Consider the following 25,099-nt stretch of genomic DNA (forward strand, 5'->3'; position numbering starts at 1 on the left):
GAATCAAAAGGGCTATATATTATGAGGGCGGATATATGAACAGACGAACCTTTGCATTGTTCATCGGTAAAACATGAACAAACCAATCCCCATCACCTCTCTCATGTACTAGTACTTTTGGTTATTTTTTCAATTGGCAAATTCATATGAAGTCGTGGGCATTCGTGATTCATCGTTGCTCTGCATATATTTTATCATGATCCTCCATACTTGTGCATTGGTTTAGAGTATTTGTCTGTGTGCCACGTGACGTTGAGGCAGAGGCGGCGACTTGGTGCTCTCCTTCCTGCCCGCTCGCGGCTTGTCGGTCCCTTGACCCTGCGCCGGGTCTCTCTCTCCCCCGTCGATGGCGACTCCTAAAGGTCAACCAGAAAAATAAGATTTCTTCACAAAATAAATGCTATAGTGTATGTACAACGTACTACTCAACTGGGCACGTTGCAAGAAGCAAAGAAAAAGGAAGCCCGATCGACGGCGACGTGGAGGCGACCCAACAATGAACAATCCATGCCACCTACCCCGCAAGCTGCACGTTCTTTTCATCTTTACAAATACAAACGCACGCAAGGCACAGCGCAGACCAACGCTTTGCAGGCCCATGGCTCCGCGCGCATTGCTTTGTCTGAGCCTCCTCTGCCTCGCCGTGCTGGCCAGTGGCGGCGCCGCCGCCGAGTCTCACACGCAGTGCACCGACAACCCGCCGGACCTCACGGCCGGGGGCGACGAGGCCGGCGCGGTCGTCGACGACCTCGCCGGCTTCAAGGCCTACGTCACCGGCGGCGCCGCCCACTCCCACAGGGCCGTCGTCCTCGCCTCCGATTTCTACGGTCAGTTCATCTTGATTATGGAATGTGCAGGCAGAGTATGGGTGTGAGTGTGACTTGGTGTTGACGGTGCTTTATTTGATCTTTTAGGATTCGAAGCGCCATTGTTGAGGTACCAACTTTTTCTCCTCGCATTTCCTTGTGTTCCTCTCTTCACTGATGATGACTAGGAAATTTGTGAGCACGGACTGCTCTTCAGTAAAAGTACAAAACAATGATATGAATCAATTGCAAATTGTTTTAGCAAGAATGGCTCGGTTTGTGGAACCAAGTCAAATCAACACCAACCCATATCACCATGTGTGCAGTACCAATAAATTTGTATCCATATCATTGTTTAAACTAAAAGTCTTGCGCGTTCATGGAAATGAAGGAAAATTGCCGACAAAGTCGGTGAAGCTGGATACTACGTTGTGGTACCCGACTTCTTCAATGGACAACCTTACACAGAAGGCACAAACAGAACAGAATGGTTCCTGGCTCACTCTCCGGTAAATTCATCTTTACCTATGATAATTCTTCATTAATTCATTTTGTCTATATTTTTCTACCCACTCTGATCGGATCTTTACATACAGGTAAAAGCAGCTCAAGATGCAAAACCCATCTTCGCGGCATTGAAGAAGGAAAAGAAGTCTTTTGTTGGAGTTGGGGGCTATTGTTGGGGCGGTTAGTAAAACCAACACATAGAAATATGCTTATATTGCCGGCATGCTTGGAATACAAAATGTTGAAGAGAAAATTAGTAATTCCGCAAATAGGATTAGTTCGTATTCACCTTTTCAAAGATTTTTTTTGGTTCATGACCTCGTCCTCTACCGACAGGGAAATTCGCTGTGGAGGTGGCGAAAACAAACGAGGTGGAAGCAATTGTCATCTCCCATCCTTCAGCAGTCACTGCCGACGATATGAAAGGTGAACTTTTGTTTATCTTGTTGGTACTCTTATTGGTGAACTATACATGTGTTTTTATTCTTAGCTCAACTGCCACTCAGTGATCAAGTGCCCCATTGAGATTCTTGGAGCTCAGAATGACGCTGTTACACCGCCAGCATTAGTAGATCAGCTTGTTGATGCCTTGCATCAAAGCAATCAGGTTAGTTTCAGGTGATCTCATTCCAAACATTTGGATACCAAATGACTACTATGTTGTTTCTACATGGCTTGTTACCCTGTGCATGGAAGCATGTAAATCAATTTGCATTCATGAAACAGAAAATTCCTTCAGAATAACCCAAAAGTTAGGCAATAAGCACAGAAGATTTCATTCATGTTCTTTGACAAGAAGTGAGTGAGAGCCTCATATGACTTTCGCTTGTTGCAGATTTACTATGCAAAGATCTTTCCAGAAGTTGCCCATGGCTTCGCTTGCAGATACAATGTCACCAACCCGTTCGCAGTCGAGACCGCCGAACAAGCCCTTGGCTTAATGCTCGGCTGGTTCCACAAATACCTGAAATGAGAACGCCTCATCATGCAAGTCCTTGCAATTTGTTACGTCCAAATAAATTTCCCGCAAAAGGAAAATGTTACGTCCAAATAAATAATTTTTTCTTGCGTTCATGCGTGTAAACTTACATAATGAGATATGCAGATAATCTGGTTACAATGTGTGTGCTTTACCTTTGTATAATAATCTCTTCACATTGGTACTACGTCCATGCGTGTGTCGGTGTGTGCAGTTGTTAGCAGCTTGCTATGTCTTCAACCATGTGCAGAATAATACTAGTAATAAAAAAGGTGGCTTCATCTCTTTTATTAGTTGCGGAGGCAGGCCAAGTTGCCGGTTTAAAACGAAGTCCAGATCTGTGACAGGAATTACGCACTTGCAAAGCCTCTAGGCACAGATGTGTGTATTGCCCTGCTCCAATCAACCAAACGAACAAATATCGGCAACACGGAATGGATGCGATCTCTAGAATCTTATCGCACGGACCCGGCAGCCTGGTAGGAACCGATTGCTGAACCGGCTGAGGTTGTCTCTAATCTTCTTTCTACCTCGGCCCTTCTAAATCTATCCAACAATGCTTCGATCGAGATAAGCTCTGCACGAAGAAGATGCACATCGATGTTATGGTTCCATTCAGGCGATCGATTCGTAGCTTCGTCGATCGTAAATGCTTAATTTTGCGTTCATGTTTGGAGCTATTTTGAACAAATTTTGTCAAATTCGTCGCGCGTGGTCGATCATTTGAGATTTCTTTTGACCAGTAGCTCCGCCTTGCAGTTTCGCACGCCTTTCGTATTGCACATTTTCTATTTCAACGACTGTAGACGAGTAGATCTAACTTCTTCCTCGTTGGAACGTACATATGCATATGTGTGATGTGTGTTAATGACACTCCTTACTCCCGCTTGTTGTTGCACTAGTGCCATCGCTGGCGTCGTTCCTCTCAACCTCCTCTCTCGTGTCCTATTACACTTGGGCGGTCTCCGTTTTCTCTCCCATGGCTTGCTACACTGAAGCCATGACCGGCGTCGTTTCTCTCGACCTCCTCGTTCACGTCCTACTACATTGACGCCGTCGGCGGTGTTGTTCATTTTGGCCTCCTCCTGTGTGTGTTATGTGTAGGTGTCAACTCCTAATCATATCCCATATATACAATCAAACAATGTGTAGTTGCATGAGTGAAGACAATACAGGACACCAAACAACGTGCCAAAACCAATCCAGATCCGGCTTGAGCGCCCCCACACCCACCGCCGTGCGCCCCTTACAGGCATGTCCGCGCCGCCACACACTAGCGCCACCCGTACTCGCCACCAGCCTGCCGAGAGAGCCACACCCACCCCCGTGCGCGGGCATGAGAGAGCGACCACCAGAGAAATGCGACCCCCTTCCCTGGAGCCGGTCCAATGGCTCCTTTGGCGACGGCAAGCCGGAGAGGAGAAAAAAAAGTAGATGGCAGCGGCTTTAGCCCTCCTCCCCCCGTTGCCAGTGTCGGGATACTATGAAGATCGTTGATGGCTTCTCTATCAACAACTAGACGGGAAGGAGAAGGGAAAGTAGGCGGCGACGGCTTTAGACTAGCCATAGTGGGAGTAATTTCAGCAATAACTTCGAATCCAACTCAGCAAATTTACTTATGTAGCAATGAGTTAATGAGGAGAGAGGTACTTGTAGTAACTTAGCTAGTTACTGTAACATCACATGTCCCAATGCAATATGAGTCTCTAATTTAATAAATGAATCTTTGCATGTTATCACCCTTATGTTACTACCCACTATAAAGATAGTAACATAGTCTAGTGATATGTGTATGTTACTAATGTATGTTACTATCCATTGTGGCTAGTCTTAGAGCTTTTTTTCTTGGCCCCTCGTATAAAGATGTCAACATATACACATTTTTTGTTCCTCTTAATGAAAAGGCAGAAAGGTTGCTGGAGGGGTTATATTACAAGATTGCCATTGAGCAACACGTCCCACGCGTCGAAAGTCGAAACTACCTCGGCCTGAGAGTGAGGCCCCGTCGATTGCTCGCATTCCGATCCCCATTCTGCGCCGCCACATGGCACGGACGGCTCCGGTCGCCGACGCCGACACCATCGCTGTCCTCGGCGGCGACCTCCTGCGGGAGGTCTTCCTCCACCTCCCCACCCCTGCCGACCTCCTCCGCGCGGCGCTCGCCTGCAAGCCCTTCATCCACGCCGCCCGCAGCGCCCGCTTCCTCCGCCGCTTCCGCCGCCGCCACCCCTCCGCCTGCCCGCTCCTCCTCGGCTGCTTCGTCCACCGCCCCAGTGAGGACCGCTGCCGCGAAGACCCCAGCCCTCTCCTTCTCCCCGCCCCCCTTCCCGCCGCCGCGCGCCGCGTCGTCGAGGGCGGCGACTTCGCGCTCTCCTTTCTGCCCGACCGCGGCTCGTCGGGCCCCGACCCGTGGAGGGTCTTGGACAGCCGCAGCGGCCGGCCCCTGCTGTGGGATCGGGCGTCCGCGGAGCAGCCCGTCGCCGATCCGTGGAAGGTCTTGGACTGCCGCAACGGCCGCCTCCTGCTGCGCAATCGGGTGTCCGGAGAGCTGGCCGTCGCCGATCCCTTGACCCGGCGCTGGGCCTCTCTCCCCGCGCCCCCGGCTGAGCGCCCCGTGGGGTACGGCCTCGTCACCGACGACGGCTGCTCGTCGGTGTTCCAGGCGTTCTGCCTTTCAGAAGACGGCGGGGGCTCCTCCGGGCTCCGCGCCCTGGTCCTCTCCTCCAGCGAGCTCCGATGGGCCGACGCCGCTGTCCTCGCGGGCCAGTACAATCTCGAGGACTCCCGGGTGATGCAAGCCAACGGGTCGCTTTACTGGAAGCTCAAGGGCGGGGAGCGCATGGTTGCGCTCAACACGGCGACGATGGCGTTCTCCTTGCTGGAGCTCCCGGATTTCGCGCGGCAGTTCAGCTTCGATGTCATTGAGAAGGGGGACGACGATGCTGGCGGGCTCTACCTGCTCACCATGCTCGGATGCTGCATCGAGGTATGGGGCGGCTGGGATGATGGCAGCGGTGTGCTAACATGGACACTGGTGGACAAGTCGGTGAGGTTCCAAAGGGCCATGGCGGAGATGATTGGTTCACCACAGTTTTACCGGCATGGGCTGGTTGTCATTGCGGTGGTTGCCGGTGTGGTCTTCTTGCGCAATAAGGATCGCCTGCTCTCCATTGATTTGGAAACTATGAAGCTGAGGATGTTGGTTCGGAAAGACGAGTGCCCATCGGCCCTGATGTATCCTTACACGATGGCGTGGCCGCCTTCATGCTTGAACCCTACTGAACAAGGTGCTGGATAAGATGGTACCCCTACTTGCAAGTTTTGGCCAACAATCTGATTATTATACATAAATATTTGAACCAAACAATTCAGTTTATAACTTAACATTTTCTTCTTGGCTTTAGCTTTTGTGGAGATAAAAAGAGCATGCTGATCACACTCCAAAACTTATTACTTTGTTCGCATCTTGGTTGGGTTAAATCTTCTGATACGCTGAATACCCTGATTCTGCTGCAGAAATGTGAGGCTCACTACATCTTATGATGATAATAAGGTTTTGTGCAGAGGTAACGAAGAGGAAGGAATTCAATCATCCATACGATGGTTGCGGCGCAACCAGTTGTGCCTAAATGTCTGAACCTCGTACGATGTAATTAGTTACTTTTATGTTCTTGGTGTGTGTTTGTGTGGTCACTCTATAATCCGACTTCGTAATCTGGGGAATGCAGTATGTAGCACGCTTCCTTCCTGACTGTTGTATTGTACCAGTTCATCTGTCTCCTCAAATTTGTGTGATACAATCCTAGTCGAGGTTGGAGTGTGTCTCCTTCGATACAGATGCATGGATTATATCTCAGTGTAATAAATGGGCTTACAGAATCATGCACAGGTAATAAACTGAAGACTGAAGAGTATCAGTTTGTGTCTGAGCCTTCTTATCTAACCCCTGAAGAATTTCTGAGATGCACCACGGATGGAGACAGCAGCCTCAGGTTTTGGGCCCTGTTTCCTTAGTTTATCTGGGTCGACAATTAGGGTTTTGTAGCCTAGTAATTTCCTACTATCATGAATGCATATGGACTTACGACTACAATGACGTTTCTGATGTTCATAAATGCTTTCCCCCTTGCAGTGCAATTTTCCTTCAAACTTCTGCGTTTCTTCACACGAAACTGCTCCGTGGACGACGAATGCATGCACGACAGCGGCCTCGTGTGCATAGCAGCGCTGTTCTTCACATGTTACTGTCAAAGTGTTGATTCTTCCACTGTGCCCATATACATTTAGAAAGTAACAAAGATAGGACCGCAATATCTGGGAAATGTTCCTTGCCAGAGATGACATTTGCGAACGACCCAGTTGGCATTTTTAGGGACACAGCTCCTTTGGGTTTGTGACGTGTGGGCCAGCAACCCGTTGAGCCCACATGTCATGCACACAATGGCAGGAGCGAGTCTCATTTTTAGTGTTATTTGGGTGGCAATTTTAGTGTAGTGCAAGGCAGTTCGTTTGTTTTGAGGCAAATTTCTTCGAAAACTGCTATCCGAGCGATCTGGATGGTGTGTGGCTTGAGGTGGTTCACTGGGAAACGTCAATGGAGAAGGTCGGACAGATAACATTTCCGTAATAAGGATATCATGGCAATTCATGTTCTTGAAACGTCAGCCAGAAAGCATTTCCTCAAAACAGAGCGTTTCTCATGGCCTTGGCATCCGGGGATAATTATTGGAGCAATTTGTGTGTGTGTGTGTGTCAGTTTATCAAATTGCTCAGTGGGGAGTAATTTAGACTAGTGTATGACATTAGTCTAAGTTACTACCTTCATAATGCAAAGTAACATGATAGTAGTGTCATAGATGACTTTATTTATTAGCTTGTAGACTCATCTTGTCTTGGGAAGCGCTATGTTACAGTAACATATTATGTTACCACCTCACATTAAATACTTGCCACATAAGCAAAAATTTCTTGGAGTGCGCTATGTTACTAGTGTCATGCATATGACACTAGTCTAAGTTACTACCTTCATAGTGCAAAGTAACTAAGTGGTAGTGTCATAGATGGTTTCATTTATTAGCTTATAGACTCATTTTGCTTCGGGAAGCGCTATGTTTCAGTAACATATTATGTTACCACAAGCACCTCTTTCCTCATTAAATACTTACCACATAAGCAAAATTGTCTTGGGAGGTGTTAAGTTACTACCTAAGTTACCCCCACTATGGCTAGCCTTATTGTCACTTCTCTTCTCTCCAAATAAGTCGTGGCTTCAATTTAATTTAACAAAAAAAATCATGAATGCCTTTTGTGTTTGCAAAAAGTAGTGAAAAGAGTTTCTTAGAGCGGGCAACCCATTTCAATCCTCCAATGCAAAGGTGCTTAGATGAGGTGCTTAGATGAGGTGCTTAGTGCATTAAATAGTTTAGCAACTCAACTTTCCAATGCATAGGTGCTTAACTTGTTGCTAAGCACATAAACTCTTTCATGCATTGGTCATCTTCTTTCATTTAAGTGGTTTGCCTAGGTTCATGTGCTTAGCATTGGTTTTTTCTGGGGTCACCAAAATGCTCTCTTCTCTTTAATTACTGTGCCATGTCATTTTTTGCTTACATGACATGCTTAGCACCTGTCCAGGGTGGAGCACTAGGAAGGGCGACCATCTCCGCCCACCCAGCTCTCCTCGTCCTTTTCCCTCTCTTTCTCCTCCCAAACCAAATACTCTCTCCTTTCCGGTTTATAGGGCTCAAATATGAAATCTCATCAACCAAGACAGATGATGAGTGGAGGGATGTATCTTGTATTTTACAAAACTACCTACTCCCTCTTTTCCGGTTTATAGGCCTTATCTCAAAATTTTAGTTTTTCATTTTATAAGGCTCAATTTGGTTGTTCCCCATCACAAGTTCAGATTGCAAGATACATTAAATCATTGCATGCTTGGCCACTAGATGAGTAGGACATTGTATGCATTGGTTAGTTTTTTTTAATTATTGCATGCAAAGGTTTAATGTGCCTTGGAATCTTAATAGGAGTTGGAGATGAGCCTTTTAAATTGAAAAAACGAAAAATTTAAGATAAGCCCTGTAAACCGAAAAGGAGAGAGTATGCGTGCGCAACTCCTGCCATCTCCGCCGAGAGGCCGAGGAGGCCAAATCCTTTCGGCGAGCGGCTCTCCCGTGTCCCATTTCCACCTTCGCAGTTGATGGCTTTGACGTCATCCGCACGACCGCACCCACCGCATGTTCGCCCAAGAGGCCCCGACGGCTAAATCGTCCTCGGCTTCGTCTTCGACAAGGTCCGTGTCCGCGACTGCGCCACGCATCTCCGGCCACGAGGAGCTCCTGGGCATCCTCACGGGCGCCGTCACATGGTCGCGGAGATGTCTCGCAGAAGCAGCTTGGAGGCAGCATTTCAGCGAACACCCAAGGGGTGTCGCCAAAAAGCTTACGCGAGCAACCTAATCGCAGTATTAACTTTCTGTCCACACCACAGATATAAAAAAACAGTGTAGATGAAAGAAGCAACAATACGCCCCGTCATCTATTTTGGAACGGAGGGAATATAATATTGTGGCAACAAAGATGAAAAAAAGACACCTCTCTTATAATATAGGAATGTACAAAACCTTGTAGATGGCTACGTCTACGGCGGGAGCGCATCCTGGCCAAGGTAATGGAGGTAGCTGTCGTGGATCCAAGAGCTGGACAGGAGCCATACTTGTTTGGAGAATGGACAATTCAAAAATGAATGGTTTGCAATTCGGGCACTTGATCACAAAGCTTGAATTTATCTGCATCATGGGGCCATCCATCGCCTGTTAGTTGATCAGCTGTCCGATATGGGTCCTGCAACCCGAGCCATAGCAAGAGCTGGCAGTCCTTGCTGACTACTGTCCATCGGCGGTAAGCTTCCTGGAAATTGAGTTTGGCTTTTGACCCAGAACGACATTCTGGGTCAAGTTCCACAACCGTAGAAATTGCTGAAGGTCTTTCTTCAAGAACCAGAATGGCTGAAGTAAGCTAGAATGAATTGAATAGGCAGAACAATAATCCTCTCTCAACATAAGTGACTGGATTCCATTCTGTCAATTGATCCATCATTCAGCACCACAATGGTGCCTGGTTGTCTGTGCCTTTCAATCAGCTTAGCTAGTGTGCCAGGTTAAAGAAGGCTCCTTACTATTTGAAGTGAAGCCTTGTTACTAGTGTCATGCATATGATACTAGTCTATTATACTACATCCCTAATGCATAGTATCATAAGTAGGTATCATAGATGACTACATTTATTGTCATGCATGACACAAAGTAGCACATCATTTAATATGATACGGTATCATGATATGGATACTCAAGCATCTCTTTCTTTATTTAATTCTATGTCACCTCATCAAACTTGCTTAGTTGGCATGCATGATACTATCTCTTTATTTAATTCTATGCCACCTCATCAAACTTGCTTAGTTGGCATGCATGATGCTATCTATGATACTCCCATTACGGGCAGCCTTACCACCACACGAGTTACTCCGGAAGTTCAAACTCCAGGCCTCGTCCCATCCATGCCTCCTCTAGCCTTCCTCCTCCTTCTACTTGGCCAAATCCTTCTCTGCTACGGCCATCCATGCAGCATTTTTTTTTGCATGGGTGGTCAGGTCGGCCGGTGTTTTTTTGACAGAAAAACTGCAAGGGAGGCCCCTATATTATTTTGAGGGCTGCTACATGGACGATAATTTTGTGCCCGACGCCTGCACGATACTACGTGGCAGCACCAACAGCGTTTAGGCAATTGTTTTTTATTCAAAAGCTGAAGCTAGCGCAGTTGGGAACAAAATATCGGCTGCAGATCGTGCATATGGTGTCGTCCGTGTAGCAATTCCGATTATATTTGGTGCAACAAACCCAAACTGCAAGTATATTGTCTTGAACTTGGATGGGTGGGAAGGCTTCAGCCCCTTTCCACCACTAGGCTATATATACCTCAGTCTGCAGGTTGGCCGGTATTGCCCTATGTTGGCTTCTGTGACGGTTTTAGCCTGGTTTTTCGTATATTGAGCAGGCAACTCTCTTATTTTTAATGAATCGAGATCCTTCGGACTGACTTCGAAAAAAAGAGAAAAAAGAACCGGAAATGCAACTTGGCTCCCGGGTCCCCACACATGTGCCTCGCGATTCACGCATAGAAAAGTATTCTCCTGCGTATTCGGATTTAGAAAATGTACCTTGGCCCACGCGCGAAATCACGTGGCTTGCTAACGCCGTTTCGGTACAGAGCGGGGATGACGGACACATACGTTCGGGACTCTTGCCTCCACCGCCCACCCCGCACCACGCGACGCTCCATCTCCCCCGCCCACGCCGCCTTGATCGCTCCTCCGATTCCTCCCCCCAGGTCTAGGCCGGCGCCGCCTTCTTCCCCTATGCTGCGCCGCCGCTGCCTGGTTCCAGATCTAAAGCTTGGATTTTGCGCGGCAGACCAACGACGCATCCATCCCCAAGTGCCCCTGGCCATGGCGGCCGTCGTTCATGTCCACCTCCACTACCATTAACTCCCCCCTCCTCCGTCCGTCGCCTCGCCGACCCGACCTCTTCACCTCGCCATGGCGCTCCCCACACCCCGCGCTCCTGCCTGCCCGCCTCCGCGCCCCCTCCCCGCCTGCACCTGCCCCCTCGCCGTCACTAGCACAGATGAGTGGGAGGCAAATGAGGAGTTTGTGGTGGCCACATACCAGCTGGTGCCCGTCGACGACCCCCGCGCACAACTCCACTTCCTGCAGGTCGGTCCACTTCTCCCTTGGGCCATTTAGTTTCAGTTCATTTCACTAGATTTGGGATATCTGATGAAAGACTGGATTTTTTTTACACATTGCATCTCTCCTATACCAGGTTAGGAAGATTACTTGGATGCTTTTCAGGCTTCTCCAGCATTAACCGGGCATGCTCTCCAGTATGAACAATCACTTATTCAGGTACGCTCAGTTCAGTACCTTCACACATTTAGAGCTGCTGATATTAACACAACAACCTGTTAGGATTAAGTACCTTTAGGTTTGTGTCAAAGTTGATGTGGGTGGATTCAGTACCTCGACAAATTTTAGTGTTGTTGATATGGGTGGGGGTACTAGTTTCAAACAAGATCTCAGCAAAATGACAATGACAGTTTAACCGAATCAGGGAGAGTTGTTTGAAAATTGGTACTGTGAAATGAAATTCTAGTGAACCTAGACTGAATCATGCACACACAGAAATGAATGAAAATTGACAGTCAAGTTTAACTTGTCATTCTGGGCGAAACTTGACTAAATCACAATGTGTACTGCAAAATCAAATTCTAGTGAAACTTGACTGAATCATTCATTCAGTGACAATGACAATGATATGGATGAAACTTGACTCAATCATGCAAACACATTTAGCACTTCACTTGTTTTCATCTCACTTTAATTGCAAAACGGCATTTCTAGTGAAACTCAAGAACCCTTGTTTGTTTGCTGGTTCGATTAGCCAGCAGAAACTTTATTTGCTGAAACCACAATGACAACGACAATTCTTGTGGTTGTTCTGATCTCACTACCACTCAATTCTTGTACTGAAACCACAATGACAATTTGGTTCTGCATAACCTCTTATATATGTCCAGTAGGATGTACTCTTGCAAGCCAGGACCAACTCAAGAAGTAGATTCATTAGATCTCAGATTTTTTAGAACTGTAGATTTTTGTTGTGAGTTCAGTAGTTCATTAGCATAAGTTCAGTAAATTCAGTCACTATTTTCACACTCTTGACTGTATATTCTCTGTATATTTGACTGTATTCAGATCATGCAGTGACACTCTTGACTGCACGACAATAATCCGCGGCGCCGGCAGCCGAAGCGGACGAAGTGGCTGGTCCTGCGAGTGGCGGTGGTGGTCGCCTGCGTGGCGCAGGTGGGCGGCGGCGGTCATCCCCATGGCAGTGGCGTAGGTGGGTGGTGGCGCTGAGCCCGACGATGGATGCACTGGTCGCTCCCGTGCGTGGTGGTGGGGGAGGTGCGCAGGTGGGCGACGGTGGTCATCCCCATGGCAGTGGCGTAGGTGGGTGGTGGCGCTGAGCCCGACGATGGATGCACTGGTCGCTCCCGTGCGTGGTGGTGGGGGAGGTGCGCAGGTGGGCGACGGTGGTCATCCCCATGGCAGTGGCGTAGGCGGGTGGTGGCGCTGAGCCCGACAATGGATGCACTGGTCGCTCCCGTGCGTGGTGGTGGGGGAGGTGCGCAGGTGGGCGACGGTGGTCGAGCTGCGCAGGTGGTCGGTGGTGATCGCCTCCGTGGTGGCGGTGCAGGCGGGCGGCGGCATTGGACCTGATGGTGGCTCGTGCGGGCGGTGGTGTTGGACGATTTTTCTTTTTGTTGCAAAAATTATAACGAACTACATCCGCGACAAGTTTTTCTTTAGTTTTTATGTCTTGACTCGTACTCTATCATGTTTTTAATTTATTTATCTGAATCAGAAACCGAATCAGTATTTCTTTCACCTGACATGTGGGGGGGCGTCCAAACAAACTATCTGTACCACGTGACCAGGTACAGGTGCGTCAGAGCTCTTAATAGAGCCAACCTCCGTCCGCTCCCCCGTCATGAATTGTATGTACGTACACTGTGAGCCTGCAGTGTATAAATCTTTTTCAATTCCTGTATTCCTTCGGCAGTGACCTGCAGCACACATCCCCATGCTTGTCTGGGCGGCTCATATTTCAGGTTCACCTGGACCCGAGAGCCAAAACGCCACTCCCGAAAAGAACGACACTTCTTGGTCAAGTTGCACAGCCCAAGGCATTGCTTAAGTTGAGTTGAAATGAATAAAACAGACAGAACAATTTATCAAGGGAAAACCCCTAGAGTCAATCCGCTCTTAATTTTCAAACAAACTAGTGGCTAGTTTGTATTCTGTTAATTGACACATCATTCAGCACCATAATGGCGTCGGGTGTGTGTACCTTTCAATCAGCCTAGCTAGTGTAAAAGAAGGACCCTTACTAATTTGAGGTGGAGCACTGTTGCTTGCCAGCTTAAAAACCTCTATATCCAAGCACCACCACGAGTTACTGAGAAAGTTCAAACCCCGATGCTCCTTCCAGCTCTGGGTGGCTGGGTATTCTTCCAAGCTCCCATCCATGGCTTCTCTCGTCTTCCTCCTCCTATTCGGCCAAATCCTACTCTGCACAGCCGTCGACACCATCACCTCCACCACACCGTTGTCCGGGTCACAGCAGATTGTGTCCCAGGGCAGCAAGTTCACCTTGGGCTTCTACTCCCCACCGCAAGGTAACACCACCTCTAGCAATTACTACATAGCCATATGGTACAGCAACATACCACTGGTGACCACGGTGTGGACGGCAACCACCGATGTGCCAGTGTCTGACCCGACCACCGCCTCCTTGGAGATCGCCAGCGACGGCAACCTTGTCCTCCTTGATCAAGCCAAGAACCAGCTGCTATGGTCGACCAATGAAAGTATAGCCTCCAACTCCACCATGGCCACCATCAGAGATAGCGGTAGCCTCGACCTCACTGACGCCTCGAATTCATCGATAGTTTACTGGCGAAGCATAGACCATCCAACAAACACCTGGCTTCCAGGGGGAAAACTCGGGCGGAATAAGATCACCAGTGTGAGCCAGAGGCTTGTTGCTTGGAAGAACATGGCAGACCCGTCTCCAGGGTTGTTCACGCTGGAGCTGGACCCAAATGGCACACCACAGTTTTTCAGCCAGTGGAATTCGTCCATAACCTACTGGTCCAGCGGCCCTTGGAATGGCTATAACTTCAGCTTTTCACCGGAGATGACAACCACTTACGCATACGAATCCCGATTCATCAACAACGACACAGAAGGCTATCTGTTCTACTCGCTCAAGGATGTCTCGGTTGTCTCGCGGTTCATCATTGACGTCGGCGGACAGATCAAGCAGCTGAGATGGTTGGGATACTCACAGCAGTGGGTCGTGTTCTGGTCCCAGCCATGGTCACAGTGTGAGGTGTATGCGCTCTGTGGGGCATACGGCAGCTGCAACCTCAATGCCCTGCCCTACTGCAACTGTGTCCAGGGGTTCAGCCAGAAGGTTCAGAGTGACTGGGACCTCCAAGATTACAGTGGTGGGTGCAAGAGGAATACACCATTGCAGTGCCAGACCAACTCAACTTCTGCACAGGCTCCATCTGATAAGTTCCATGTCATGGAAGATGTGCGCCTACCTGATAATGCTCAGGATGCAGTGGCTACAAGCTCTCAGGAATGTGAGGTGGTTTGTCTTAATAGTTGCTTTTGCACTGCTTACACTTACAATTACACTGGGTGCTTTGTTTGGCATGGGGACCTGATTACTCTCCAAGATCAGTACAGGGGAATTGGAGGAGGCACACTCCTCCTCAGGCTAGCAGCATCCGAGCTACCAGATCAGCAAAGGAAGAAAACAACGATCATTGGCTCAGTTGTTGGCGGACTTGCTGCAGTTTTGATAATCCTTGCAGTTGTGTTGTTCTTCATATCTCAGAAGTTCCGCCGAGACAACTCTTCGGATATCCGGAAATGCTGGGGGTGCACTGACTGACTTCAAGTACAGTGATTTGTTAAATGATATTCAAAGCATCGACTCTCTTCTTCTCGATCTATCAACACTAAGAGTGGCTACAAATGACTTCAGCGAAGGAAATATGCTTGGTAAAGGAGGTTTTGGAATGGTTCATAAGGTACAAACCATGCCATATGTAGAAATTATCAACTTTATATATTTATTACTGATGAATGTATCTTGTCTTGCATAGGGAGTCCTACCTGACGGTAAACAAATAGCAATAAAAAGGCTATGTAAGAGTTCCAGACAAGGAATAGGGGAACTGAAAAGTGAACTAGTCCTGGTTGCTAAGCTTCGCCACAGGAATCTTGTGAGCCTCATTGGTGTTTGTTTGGAAGAACAAGAGAAAATACTTGTGTATGAATTTATGCCCAACAGAAGCCTTGATACCATTCTTTTTGGTACAACCTTTTCACTCCGAGCTTTAATAGTAGTAGTGCAAGTGCCATCAAACTTTCACTGCAAATCTGCAATGCTGATACTTATTTTCTGAATGACAGATTCTGAGAAACGCAAAGACCTAGACTGGGGAAGGAGATTCAAGATTATCAGTGGAGTTGCTAGGGGATTACAATATCTCCACGAAGATTCTCAATTGAAGATAGTTCATCGGGACCTGAAAGCAAGCAATATTTTGTTGGACTTTGATTACAACCCTAAAATTTCTGACTTTGGCTTAGCAAAGATATTTGGAGGGGATCAATCAGAAGATGTCACTAGACGTATTGCTGGGACATAGTAAGCAGAGTCAGCATTTGATAATTAGGCATGAAAGTAGAACCTATAGTAACAGTTATGTTCTTCTTGCAGTGGATACATGTCGCCTGAATATGCCATGCATGGTCAATACTCAGCAAAGTCAGACGCGTTCAGCTTCGGTGTTTTGGTTTTGGAGATAGTCACAGGAAGAAGAAACAATGGCTCCTGCAACTCCGAGCAATATATTTATCTTGTAAATCTTGTAAGTACTTAAGAACCGATGTTAGTAAACGCGGTGCAGACAGCTGAAATCCCCATCATAATAAATGAGCAATTTACCCAATTGGTGCAGGTATGGGAGTACTGGACCAGGGGAAATGTCATCGAGCTGATCGATCCATTGGTTAGCAAAGAACCTTCTCCCATTGACCAGGTTCTGAAGTGCATCCAGATCGGGCTACTGTGTGTGCACAACAGACCTGAAGATAGGCCGACAATGTCGTCGGTAAATGTCATGCTTAGCAGCCACAATGTCCCTCTCCCTTCTGTTTCCGTTCCAGCCTTCTGTGACGGATTACATGCATACAGTGATAATTCGAAAGTGGCGTCTTTGAATGGAATGACCATCACGAAGCTCGAGCCAAGATGAGCCTTGAGGCAGTTGCTGAACCAGTTTGCACTAGTGTTACTATACAGTATTTAGAGACCAGCTCGATGTACCTGGTGTCTTAAGTGTCGTGACTATGATGAAAAGTCATAATGCGCCTTGAACGACTACATTTATCAATAACTGGAAAATTTTAAGGGAGCCAAGAAAATCAGAAATGTATATGGGTTATCCGTTGTCCGATATTTGAATCCAAAGCGTGAACATGGTTCTGTTATCCAGGTGAATATTTTTGACTATTCAAATTGTTATTCTAGTCATTACCGTCCTGCACTATCTGAAAGTTTCTGATCAGGTAGTTGTGTATATGTCTAGAATACTTGTGTGGTGGGGTTAGACTTTACTTGGCACCAGATGTCTTTCCATGTGTGATCTGGGGGCATTATCATGGAGATGGATTTTTTTTTTATCTCAGATGGCATCGTATATTCGATATTGCTGTTAACTGCTTGGATATAAGAGAGATTGAATATTACTCCCTCCGTCCTGAAATAAGTGACTCAACTCTGTACTAGCTTTACACTAAAGCTAGTACAGAGTTGAGTCACTTATTTCAGGACGGAGGGAGTATTATTTTAGGGAAAGTGAGATTGATTTTCTTTTTCTCAAAGCAATGCCACTGACTACACCACAACCAAGGAAGAACTAGCTAGTCCAACTACTCAGAAAAAGCTCTAGGTTCACCGTACCAGTCTCATGCTTTCAGCTCATCGATAATCCACAAGAGCGGGGATTGGGCGCTGCATGTCTCTGTTGTTGAAGACCCAAACGTTTCGAAGCTTCCATAGGTTCCAAGCAATTAGCATGACTACGGAGTTGAACCCTTTGCTGGCTTTTAGGCAAGTAAATTCTGATTTCACAGGGACAGGTTCCTACTATCATATATGCCTATGGACTTGCAGAGGCCAGAGGGTGACTACAATGGTGAATGTCAATTTCTGATGTTCATAACTTCATATATGCTTTTCTCTTGCAGTGCAGTTTTTGACTTTTGTTTAAACCTCTGCAGGCCTTTGACATGTTACTGTCACATAGATCATCCTTCCACTGTGCCTATAAATTCAGAAAAAGAAGAAAGATATCATCATAATTGATGTTTTTACCCACCTTCTATAACAGAAGTGTCACTTTTAACGTTTTGTTCTCTCCAATAATTTGTACCAATTTACAACCGCTGATTTGTCTTCTTCAAATATACACTAGATTTAGCAACGGAGCAAGTAGAAGCGGTGCGCGTTCAGTTAAGAGCAACTCTAGCAGACCCTGCATCCGGCCCCGACCCATAAAATAACCGTCAAAATGCGGGTTCGCGTGAAAAATCCCGCCCGAACAAACCCCGCAAAGGCGGACGGCCCGCAAAAAAATTTGAGGGGCGCGGCAAAATCTCGGCCCCAACCAACGAATACGCGGGTTTCCCCTTCACCGCTGCGGTGCCCTGCATATAAGCGGAAGCGGTTGGTGGAGGGGACATTTCAGCCCGCGCTTTCCCCACCAACCACCTCCCCTCTTCCCCTCGCCCCGCCGCCGGGCCGCCGCCCAAGATTCCGGCGAAAGTAGCCGACAGGAGCACGCCTAAAGGCCACCACACGCACGAGGCCTCCCCTCTCCCCTCCCCCCCCCTCCTGCGCCGGCGGGCCGAGAAGTTGCGGATCTGCGGCCCTTCATCGCGGGCTACCGGATTTGGCTTTTCCGCCCGCTGGAGGCTGTGCCAAGCGATGGAATGGTCGGGGAGCATCTCCCGCAGCCCTGGCAAGGTCGCACCGCCGCATGTAGGTACGGGTTCGTCCTCCCGCCACCGACGGCGGTTTGCGGGCATGGATTCGTCCGGCCGTCCCCCGGGCTCGGCGCTCGCGCTCCGGCTATGTGGCTCGCCGATGCCGCTCATACAGTGCAACGACTACCCACGGACAGTGTGGCGCTAACTTCGGGCACGCCGAAGCACCCGAGATGGGTGTTCTTCAAATGCAAAAACGACAAGCTACATGCACTTACGGTAGCTCATTTCGAACATGCTCACTCATATGTGTAGAAAGATGGATGCTCATTTTGGTTTTGGGAAGACGAATACATTGATTTATTGATAGAAAGAAATTAATAGATGTCCATGCACTCCTTAATAAAATGCATACTAGTGGTTCTCGTTTTCTTAGGTCTTGCTATTTCTAGCAAAGATTTGATGATGTCTTATGTATCCAATGTTGTTGAAAAGGCAAAGAAATGCATTATGTTGGATCAAATTAAGATGCAAATTTAGGTTTTTCGGGTCTGGAGGAATTACGCTAGATCAGACCCCGCAAAGTTGACCCGTAAAAAAGCATATTTCGTGAATATCTTTTTTAAAATCCGTTATGCGGGGACTGCATCTGCGACCAATCCGCAATGTCGTTTTCCGTGAACTGCAAACACGTTTTGCGAGTCGGCCGGATGCGCGGTCTGCTAGAGTTGCTCTAAGCATGCGTTGGGTGGCCACGATGGCTCCTGAGAGAAGCAGCTTTGCTTCCGTCGGATACCGGTCCCCTGTATCCATCTCTTGGCTCGGATCTTTTCACTCTTTTTCTCTTCCAACCTAATCTTTTCACTCTCTTTCTCTTCCAACCTAATCCGCGCGCACAACTCCGGCCATCGCCGCCCGAGGAACCGAAGAGGGCCGAATAATTTCAGCCAGCGGGAGCCGAGCTGCTCGCTCTCCTGCGTTCCACCTGCATAGAGCATAGTCCATGACTTGGACGTCATCCGCGCCCGCCCCATGTTCGCCCGGGAGACCGCGACGGCTAAATCGTCCTCCGCTTCGTCTTCCACAACCCACAAGGTCCGTCGGCGACTGCCAGCGCCGAGGCGTTCCTGGACATCCTCGCGGGCGAGGGGGTGCCGTCGCACGCTGGCGGAGATGTCCCGCGCAAGCAACTTGGGGCCGGCATTTCAGCGAGCACCTAAGGGGCGTCCTGAATAAGCTTGCACCAGCAACCTAAGTACCTAATGGATACCAGGAGGGCGCACTAATCGACTGGTGGCACGACAGCAAGCCGGCGGGAGGAACACAGGATCGCCTGAGTGTCCGACCTCGTCATCCTTGGCTCCGGCCAAGGCCCGGTGCCGCCGTTATTTCCTCTACTGAGGTCAGTCTCGACTCCCAAATTGTGCTAACCAGTTCGCTCGCCTTGGATCTTATGCCCCTTTCTTCGTTTGCCTAGCTCTGAAGCCCCCCAGTACGACTTGATTCTTGCCGATTGCCCCTTTTGCGTTGTTATCTACTCTATTCAGTTAGCTAATAATGCAAGAAAAACTGATCCTATAATGTTCTGATTTGACTAATTTGCCCTCGTGCAGTTTCCTCATGACCCAGCACCACGCGATGCGAGGAGGGCTAGCACGTTCGTTCTTCGCCCCTGCCGCCAGAGCCGCCGCGCCCTGCTGTCCGTCGCCCCTGCTGCTCCGCCGCGCCTTGCCGTCCGTCCCCCCTGCTGCTGCGCGGCGTCCCCCCCTCCCCTCTCCCCTCCTGCCGCCCTCCATTGCTGGCAAGGCAAGCTTCTCCCCTTCCGTTTCCATGGATTTTGCTTGGTTCCTCTTATATGGTTGTCTAAATCCTAGAAACCCTAGGTGCTGAGGGAGTTTCACATGGGGATTTCTGTCTATTCGCATTTTTATTTGATGGTTATATCTACTAACAAATTTGTTAAACATCAAAGGGGGGCATCAGGAAGAGCTAGACAGAACTGGGGGGCTTCAGAGCAAGGCAAACGAAGAAAGGGGCATAAGATCCAAGGCGAGTGAACTGGGGGGGTTAAAATCAATTCTCCCGATGCGGCGATCACATACCTGGTAAAAAAAATTGATTTTACTCCAGGCTCTAGTTGTAATTTTGAAGCAACGAGCAAAGTGCATACTAGCTGCAAGCCTGCAAAGGGGAGGGGGGATATTTAGACAGACAAGTCTTACATGATTTACATGTTGGCTATTCAAGTCAACAATAGTATACGGAGCATACAGCTTTCGCTGCCGACAGGACTTCTCTGCCTTTAGTCAAGTCTTATTTTTTGCTTTCCAGCTAAAGTCACCATCAGAGCAGAAATTGGCTTTTGTGTACACAGATACAGTATATAGCAGGTCCTCTGCCTCTGCTTCTTCATCAGGGGGGGTGAATTAGTGCAAATCTTGCTAGAATATACTGAAAGAGAAGAACAAACAAAGGATCTGAATCTGTTGCACGCAGACTACGATGTGAGGGCTGCCTCTGGGAGGCTAATGGAGGTGGCTGTTGGGATGTGAGAGCCAGACAGGACCAAACTTCTTTGGCGAAATGGGCAATGCAGAATCAAATGGTTGCAATTCGAGCACTTGATCACAAAGCTTGCAAGCATCATCATGGTCCATCCCAATTCCCAAGGCTGTTAGTGAGAATCTTTTTTGTAACTTTTTTGAGAATCCCCAAGGCTGTTAGTCAATCAGCTGTACATGCACCATATGGAGAACTGTCACTTCCCTTCCACCTTGGCTCTCCACTCAATAAATTCTGCTTCTGTGGAATTGTAGCGAGCAATTGGAAATCATAAGCAGTCTTTGCTGAATACTGCCCATCAGTGGTAAGCTTCCTGGAAACTGAGCGTGCTTGTTGACCAAGAACGACACTCTGGGTCAAGTTTCAAAGTCCAAGGCAGTGCATAAGTTGAGCTGTAATGAATAAAATAGGCAGACAATTGATCAAGGAAAAAAAACCCACTGTCAATCCTCTATTAATTTTCAACACGAACGACTAGTTTGCATTCTGTTGACTGACCCATCATTCAGCACTACAATGGCGTTGGGTGTGTACCTTTCAATCAGCCTATCTAGTGTAAAAGAAGGACCCTTACTAATTTGAGGTGGAGTCTTGTTGCTCGCCAACCTAAAACCTCTATATCCAAGCACCACCACGAGTTACTCAGAAAGTTCAAACTCCCATGCTCCTTCCAGCTCTGGGTGGCTGGGTATTCTTCCAAGCTCCCATCCATGGCTCCTCTCGTCTTCCTACTCCTATTCGGCCAAATCCTACTCTGCACAGCCGTCGACACCATCACCTCCACCACACCGTTGTCCGGGTCACAGCAGATTGTGTCCCAGGGCGGCAAATTCACCTTGGGCTTCTACTCCCCACCGCAAGGTAACACCACCTCTAGCAATTACTACATAGCCATATGGTACAGCAACATACCACTGCCAACCACCGTGTGGACGGCAACCACCAACGTGCCGGTGTCTGACCCGACCACCGCCTCCTTGGAAATCACCAGCGACGGCAACCTTGTCCTCCTTGATCAAGCCAAGAACCGACTGCTATGGTCGACCAATGTAAGTATAGCATCCAACTCCACCGTGGCCACCATCAGGGACAGTGGTAGCCTCGAGCTCATTGATGCCTCCAATTCATCGATAGTTTACTGGCAAAGCATAGACCATCCAACAAACACCTTGCTTCCAGGGGTAAAGCTCGGGCTGAACAAAATCACTGGTGTTAGCCAGAGGCTTGTTGCTTGGAAGAGTGAGGCAGATCCATCTCCTGGGTTGTTCTCGCTGGAGCATGACCCAAACGGCACACCACTTTATTTCGCGCAGTGGAATGATTCCATAAGCTACTGGGCTAGTACCCCTTGGGACTTCGATCTCCCGGGGATGGTGGCCTTGCGATTCGTCAACAGCTCCACAGAAAGTTACCTCTTGTACTCGACGAAAGACGACTCGGTCATCACACACATCATCATCGACATTAGCGGGCAGCTCAGGTTGTTGACATGGCTGGATTCCTCACAGCAGTGGATATTGATCTGGACCCAGCCACATACGGAGTGTGAGGTGTATGCGCGCTGTGGGGCATACGGCAGCTGCAACCTCAATGCCCTGCCGTTCTGCAACTGTGTCAAGGGGTTCAGTCAGAATGACTGGGACCTTGACGATTACAGTGGTGGGTGCAAGAGGAACACACCATTGCAGTGCCAGACCCACTCGACTTCTGCACATTCTCGGTCTGATAAGTTCTATGCCATGGAAGATGTGAGGGTACCTGCTAATGCTCGGGGTGCAGTGGCAACAAGCTCTCAGGAATGTCAGGTGGCTTGTCTGAAAAATTGCTCCTGCTCTGCTTACACTTACAATTACACTGGGTGCTTTGTTTGGCATGGGGACCTGCAGGTTAACCTCGGAGAAGGATACAGCAAATTTTTTGGAGATGGCACATTCTTCCTCAGGCTTGCAGCATCCGAGCTACCAGATCAGCAAAGGAAGAAAACAACGATCATTGGCTCAGTTATTGGTGGAGTTGCTGCATTTTTTATAATCCTTGCAATTGTGTTGTTCTTTCTATCTCGGACGTGCCGCCGAGACAGGACTTTTTGGATATCCAAGACTGCTGGGGCCGCACTGACTGACTTCAGATACAGTGATCTGCTGGATGATATTCAAAGCATTGATTCACTTCTTCTCGATCTGTTAACTCTAAGAGTGGCTACAAATGACTTTGGCGAAGGAACTATGCTTGGTAAAGGAGGTTTTGGAATGGTTCATAAGGTACAAACCATGCTGTATCTAGAATTTATCAACTTTATATATTTACCAATGAGCGTGTATTTATTTTCTTTCACAGGGAGTCCTACCTGACGGTAAACAAATAGCAGTAAAAAGGCTATCTCACAGTTCCAGACAAGGAATAGGTGAACTGAAAAGTGAACTAGTCCTTGTTGCTAAGCTTCGCCACAGGAATCTTGTGAGCCTAATTGGCGTTTGTTTGGAAGAACAAGAGAAAATACTTGTGTATGAATTTATGCCCAACAGAAGCCTTGATACCATTCTTTTTGGTACAACCTTTTCACTATTAGTTTCTCAAGGATTTTTTTTCCACTATGGCCGAGCTTCAATAGGAATAGTGCAAGTGCCACCAAACTTTCATTGCAATGCTGATATTTCTTTTTTAAATGCAGATGTTGAGAAACGCAAAGACCTAGATTGGGGAAGGAGGTTCAAGATTATCAGTGGAGTTGCTAGGGGATTACAATATCTCCACGAAGATTCTCAATTGAAGATAGTTCACCGGGACCTGAAAGCAAGCAACATTCTGTTGGACTTTGATTACAACCCTAAGATTTCTGATTTTGGCTTGGCAAAGATATTTGGAGGGGATCAATCAGAAGATGTCACTAGACGTATTGCCGGGACATAGTAAGCACAGTCAGCATTTGATAGCTAGGCATCAAAGTAGAACCTATAGTAACACTTCTGTTCTTCTTGCAGTGGATACATGTCGCCTGAATATGCCATGCATGGTCAATACTCAGCAAAATCGGATGCGTTCAGCTTCGGCGTTTTGGTTTTGGAGATCGTCACGGGAAGAAGAAACAACGGCTCCTGCAACTCCGAGCAATATGTTTATCTCGTAAATCTTGTAAGTACTTGAACCAAAGCTAGTTAACCCTGTGCGCGGCTGAATCCCTATCATAATAACTGAACAATTTACCAATCTGGTGCAGGTATGGGAACACTGGACCAGGGGAAATGTCGTCGAGTTGATCGATCCATCCCTTAGCGGCCATCCTTCTCACGTTGACCAGGTGCTGAAATGCATCCGAACCGGGCTGCTGTGTGTGCAGAACAGACCTGAAGATAGGCCGGCAATGTCGTCGGTAAATGCCATGCTTACCAGCCAGAGTGTCCGTCTCCCTTCTGTTTCCATGCCAGCCTTCTGTGACAGATTGAGTGGATGCAGTGATAATTCAGAATCGGAGTCTTCGAATGGAATGACCATCACAAAGCTTGAGCCAAGATGAGCCTTGAAGCAGTTGCTGAACCAGTTTGTACTAGTGTTACTTTACTATCCCGTCCATCCCATAATATAAGAGCGTTTCTGACACTACACTAGTGTTGAAAATGCTCTTATATTATGGGACGGAGGGAGTATCTCCTAGAGATGAGCTTGATGTACCTGGTGCTTATGTTTCATGGTTATGATGAAAAGTCTTATGTGCCTCCAAGGTTATCTTCAGTATCAGTTTTGCTGTGAAGTGAGATTATGGTATTTCTGCTGGAGAAAATGTCAGTGGCATTATTAGCTGCGATATTTGGCTCATACAAATACATGTATCAATAGTTAATTTAGCAGCCTCTCCATTTTGGCTATCTTCTAAGATTAGCTTTGGTTCTGTAAAATTTCACTTGCAATATAGACAAGGTTTTCATATGGATCTTGGTGGTTTTCTATGGTGCAGAGCAAACCCAGTTTTGTGCGGGTGGTGAAACAGATTTAATGCTGTCGTTGGTAGCTTGGATTTAAGACAATACTGAGACGCTTGACAGGGTGCTCATGAGCAAAGATTGAGAACAAAGACCCCTAAAACCTAGATAGGGCCCTTTGTAATCATACCTCGCTGATGGTCAACACTGAAGCAGCATCTCATAGGAGAAACCAACCTTTGTTCAAATTTGACTAGGATGGTTACCAAGCGCAACTCTAGCAGACTCCGCAAAAACTTGACCCGCAAATCGCGTTTGCGGTTTCAGAAAGATCGCGTTTGCGGGTCGAAAACTAACGCGGCCGAACAGAAACCGTATCTAAACCTGCATAATTTAAAAAAAAAACACTTCCGCGGAAGAAATTGCACAAACATAGTTCATCACATACTACATAGATTTTACATGACCAACAAACTACAAGCATAGTTCATACTAAATACTATGTTAACTAGTACTAGAGGGGGTCGGATCTGACGGCAGCGAGGTCGCGGCAAATGGACGGCGCCGTGGAGGAGAAGGACGGTCAATCCTCCTCGCCGGAGCTGCACAGGTCGACATACTTCGCCGCCTGC

At 47.8% G+C, this 25,099-nt stretch overlaps 2 protein-coding genes and 1 pseudogene across 3 annotated transcripts; all 3 read left to right on the plus strand.

Annotated features, from left to right (window-relative positions):
* Nucleotides 1-564: 564 nt before the first annotated feature.
* On the plus strand, nucleotides 565-2,446 carry LOC123102398 (endo-1,3;1,4-beta-D-glucanase). Its single transcript, XM_044523777.1, has 7 exons — nucleotides 565-827; nucleotides 915-936; nucleotides 1,198-1,315; nucleotides 1,403-1,493; nucleotides 1,650-1,739; nucleotides 1,820-1,920; nucleotides 2,149-2,446. Exons 1-7 carry the CDS (start codon nucleotides 599-601, stop codon nucleotides 2,284-2,286), a joined length of 789 nt encoding a protein of 262 aa, XP_044379712.1. The 5' UTR covers nucleotides 565-598; the 3' UTR covers nucleotides 2,287-2,446.
* A 1,790-nt stretch (nucleotides 2,447-4,236) lies between these two features.
* On the plus strand, nucleotides 4,237-6,218 carry LOC123038283 (uncharacterized). 2 transcript variants are annotated; one of them, XM_044462152.1, is made up of 2 exons: nucleotides 4,237-5,579; nucleotides 5,697-6,218. In XM_044462152.1, exons 1-2 carry the CDS (start codon nucleotides 4,337-4,339, stop codon nucleotides 5,723-5,725), a joined length of 1,272 nt encoding a protein of 423 aa, XP_044318087.1. In that variant the 5' UTR covers nucleotides 4,237-4,336; the 3' UTR covers nucleotides 5,726-6,218. The 2 variants fall into 2 exon arrangements, with proteins under 2 accessions (XP_044318087.1, XP_044318091.1); XM_044462156.1 differs by having other exon boundaries at nucleotides 4,241-5,579; nucleotides 5,809-6,218.
* A 4,356-nt stretch (nucleotides 6,219-10,574) lies between these two features.
* Nucleotides 10,575-24,494, plus strand: LOC123038300 (G-type lectin S-receptor-like serine/threonine-protein kinase SD1-13; annotated as a pseudogene).
* The last annotated feature ends 605 nt before the right edge of the window (nucleotides 24,495-25,099 follow it).

Source organism: Triticum aestivum, chromosome 1A (assembly GCF_018294505.1).
Source record: "Triticum aestivum cultivar Chinese Spring chromosome 1A, IWGSC CS RefSeq v2.1, whole genome shotgun sequence".
Classification (NCBI taxonomy): domain Eukaryota; kingdom Viridiplantae; phylum Streptophyta; class Magnoliopsida; order Poales; family Poaceae; genus Triticum; species Triticum aestivum.

What these genes read in the sequence shown, in the direction of transcription:
- LOC123038283 (XM_044462152.1), top strand. Translation starts at nt 4,337, where the DNA reads ATGGCACGGACGGCTCCGGTCGCCGACGCCGACACCATCGCTGTCCTC. An exon ending in CTTGAACCCTACTGAACAAG is followed by an intron (nt 5,580 to 5,696) that starts GTGCTGGATAAG and finishes TCTTGGCTTTAG; the next exon opens with CTTTTGTGGAGATAAAAAGA.
- LOC123102398 (XM_044523777.1), top strand. Translation starts at nt 599, where the DNA reads ATGGCTCCGCGCGCATTGCTTTGTCTGAGCCTCCTCTGCCTCGCCGTG. An exon ending in CCTCGCCTCCGATTTCTACG is followed by an intron (nt 828 to 914) that starts GTCAGTTCATCT and finishes TTGATCTTTTAG; the next exon opens with GATTCGAAGCGCCATTGTTG. An exon ending in CACTGCCGACGATATGAAAG is followed by an intron (nt 1,740 to 1,819) that starts GTGAACTTTTGT and finishes ACTGCCACTCAG; the next exon opens with TGATCAAGTGCCCCATTGAG.